The sequence below is a fragment of the Lissotriton helveticus genome, chromosome 1_1, assembly GCF_964261635.1.
Source record: "Lissotriton helveticus chromosome 1_1, aLisHel1.1, whole genome shotgun sequence".
NCBI classification, from domain to species: domain Eukaryota; kingdom Metazoa; phylum Chordata; class Amphibia; order Caudata; family Salamandridae; genus Lissotriton; species Lissotriton helveticus.
The window spans coordinates 2890688-2894165 of NC_136057.1; the positions used below are offsets into that span (position 1 = coordinate 2890688).

Consider the following 3478-nt stretch of genomic DNA (forward strand, 5'->3'; position numbering starts at 1 on the left):
CGGTTTATCCACCGCGGGGCGGGCGTTCTATTGAGTGGGCGGGGCTACGTCGGCCGTTGGCCTACGGCAGCACCCACGAGGTAGTTGGCCGATGGGAGCACGGAAGGGGTTAAGATCCAACTGTCTAAACTGTCCAAACAACTTTCCTTCAATCAATCAATTAGGGGTTTATAAAGCATGCTACTCACCCGTGAGTTTCTCAAGGCGCTTGGGGGGGACACCTCCGGATCAGTCGAAGGGCCAGTTCCTTCACTCTGTGACTACTCACCCTTCAATCTAGTAGAAGAGATGGGGCTCCAAAATAGGAGGTTGTGGGACAGGGCTTGTCTTAGTGTGATCAGATGTTACATATAGAAGCTATTCCTCAGTGAAAGGTTGATACATTTACAGAACTGCCCTCGAACTGAGTGCTTTGGAGGAGAATCATCAATATGATTAAAGACCGTCAGAGAAAACAAGCATCGCTTCATGCCATAAACAGACGTGGAGCCAATGGATGTATGTATGTTATGGTATTTACTAAGAGCTAACTTAGCTACAAAGGAGTGCAGTGTTGTACAAGAGGGGCTACATGAGATGTCTGTATATGGACATTTTTCTTTATCAGCAGACTAATAGTGTATGAGTTTGGTGACTATGTAAAGTCTACGTTGACACAAATGGCAAGGAGATGGGCCGATGTGATTCACTGCGCCTTCTGACACTCAACTATCTATATCCATGTTTGCATTATTGCACTCTGGATTCTAACAATAGTTTTCTTGACCGCCTTCTTCATCTCAGTGTTTCGGAGACTATAGATCATTGGGTTCACCATGGGAGTCAAGATGGTGTAAACCACTGACACAAACCTATCGACGTAGAATGAGTTATTGGTTGTGGGCTGAAAATAGGTGAAGAGTAGAGATGCATAGAAGATCATAACCACGATCAGGTGAGAGGCACAGGTGGAGAAGGCTTTGGCTCGGCCCTCAGAAGACTTGATGTTCAGGATGGTGATGATAATGAACGTGTATGACACAAACTTTGTGAGAAGTGACCCAAAACCTAAGAACCCACCGAGTGTAAAGATGACCAGGATGTTGATGAATGTGTCAGAGCATGAAAGCTTCAGCAGAGGGGGGATGTCACAGAAAAAGTGCTGGATCTCTTTGGAGTTGCAAAACAAGAGCCTGCTCATCAAAATCACATGCACAGAAGAGTAAATATGTCCACCCACCCACAAGCCAGCAGCCAAACATGAGCAGGCACGCTCGTCCATGATGCTGCTGTATTGCAGAGGGTGACAGATGGCAATGTAGCGGTCATATGCCATAGCAGCCAGTAGGAGGCACTCAATAGACACTAGGCTAACAAAGAAGTAGAGCTGGATCATGCAGCTCGAGAAGGAGATGGTCTTCTTCTCGGCTAGAAGGTTTACCAGCATCTTAGGGACAGTGACAGTAGAAGAGCAGCAGTCTAGGAAGGACAGGTTGGAGATGAAGTAGTACATAGCGGTGTGAAGATTGGCATCTCTGTGTATTACTGTGATGATGAAGATGTTCCCAGTCAGGGTGGTCACGTAGATCAGAAGGAAAATCATGAAAACGAGACCCTCCACATCAGGAATGGACGACAAGCCCAACAGGATGAATTCAGATACCAGGGTTTTGTTGACCCTGTCCATAGTCTTCTGGACTTGTGTCTGAAGAGGAATATTATAATATTATTATTGATAGAACTCCATTAACACAAACTTAAACAATCGTGATAGGCATAGGCATGGGTATAGATATAGCATTACCAATTCTAACAACAATAACAATACACTGGCATAATTACAGTATAGATAGATAGATAGATAGATAGATAGATAGATAGATAGATAGATAGATAGATAGATAGATAGATAGATAGATAGATAGATAGATAGATAGATATATAGATAGATAGATAGATATTAAATGAAAACAACAAAGGTTAATGTAACAATATAGTTAGGTGAAAATGTCACTTAAAAATAGCATTCTAAACTCCAAAAAGCACTGAATTGCACCAGTTAACTGTAGTAACAATAAGTAGTGTCCCCGCCATGGACATTGTCATAAGTGATGTTATGAATGATGTCATACACAACGTCATGAGTGATGTAATATGTGAGGTCATAACCAGTGCTTGATGAGGGTGTGCATTATGAATTTCAGTTTTTATTTAGTTTAATGTGGTACCTTTAACATTTAACATTTAACATTTATTTAACATTTAATTTTTACAGTGAATTGCTTCCTTTTTTTAATGTAATGTGATTTATTACATACCAAATTATAAAGTCACTTTAACCTTTGTTTTTTCTGTCACTTTCTGATGTTTTTTTCTTACATAGAGTAACAATGTAAAGCATATCATTATAAATAACGCAGACCTGCTGGGTTTGTTGAAGGATCAGAACACAAAATATAAAAGGTGGGCCTATTGGCTTTATTAGTGGATTTGTCATCACATCACCACATATAGCACTTATCTATTGGACTGACAAAAAAGAAAAAACCATAAAATAATGTATTACTTATGAATACACACATGACAATATATGTCAATAATTGTCACACAAATATTGTAAATAAAGGAATTTTATTTAAAAAATAAACATAAAGATGTGTTTGAGTAATTTTCAGTCCACAAAATAACGTCATATAACCAAACTCAAGAGATCCCAGGATGCTAGCCGAATAGCAGACAGCCCCAGCTTTGAATGCTTTGGCTGCTTTAGTTTGTTGTACAATTTGTTTACAAGTTATACTATCTTTCTGGAAAGACACTGAAGATATACCTATGGTACTTGAAGAACTTGCTTTTGACCCCCTCCCCTTCCAGAATGCCTCTGAGGCAGGATGTAAAGGATCTAATGAACCAGGATCCTTCAGGAGGCTAGCCCTCAAACAAATATGGACCTTCTGAGGGATAGTGACTGGAGGTACACGATACCTGGATGATTGAATATGCTTAGTTGGGCATGAAAGAAAATGTATTTCAATTCAAAGATATTTTATTCTAACACTTAGAGGGGACTTCCATGGTCAGTAGCGGTGCTGCATTTCTGGGAAGAGTGTATAATTACAAAGCTGAAATCCAAAATGTTCCGAAATGAGCTTACCCGTCGTGCGTTGCTGCGATCTCCGAAGAAAGGCAATTCAAGGAAACTCGTTATAATAACATTCAATTTACATTGTGTCATTTTTATTGAAACATATTCATTTTAATATGGAAAACATTTCAAAGTGTCGTTTTAATTCTATTTATTTATTCGAGTGCTTGTGGATACACGATATTTTGGTTTTCCGTCTGGTGCGTACATCAGTATTCGAAAGATTATGAGGGCCCTAGGGGGCTGATATTTTAAAAAAAATGTATGCCAGAAACCTTCGCGGGAGTGTACTCAACAACTTCTCAAAGTTTCCTGGCGATCGGATGAATTCTGTTTTGATTCTATTTATTTATT

General features: G+C 39.6%; 1 protein-coding gene across 1 annotated transcript; it reads right to left on the reverse strand.

Moving 5' to 3' along the window:
- Window positions 1-712: 712 nt before the first annotated feature.
- On the reverse strand, window positions 713-1666 carry LOC144756954 (olfactory receptor 5V1-like). The gene has a single exon (XM_078646347.1). The coding sequence runs from the start codon at window positions 1664-1666 to the stop codon at window positions 713-715; it is 954 nt and encodes a 317-aa protein (XP_078502473.1).
- Between the last annotated feature and the right edge of the window lie 1812 nt (window positions 1667-3478).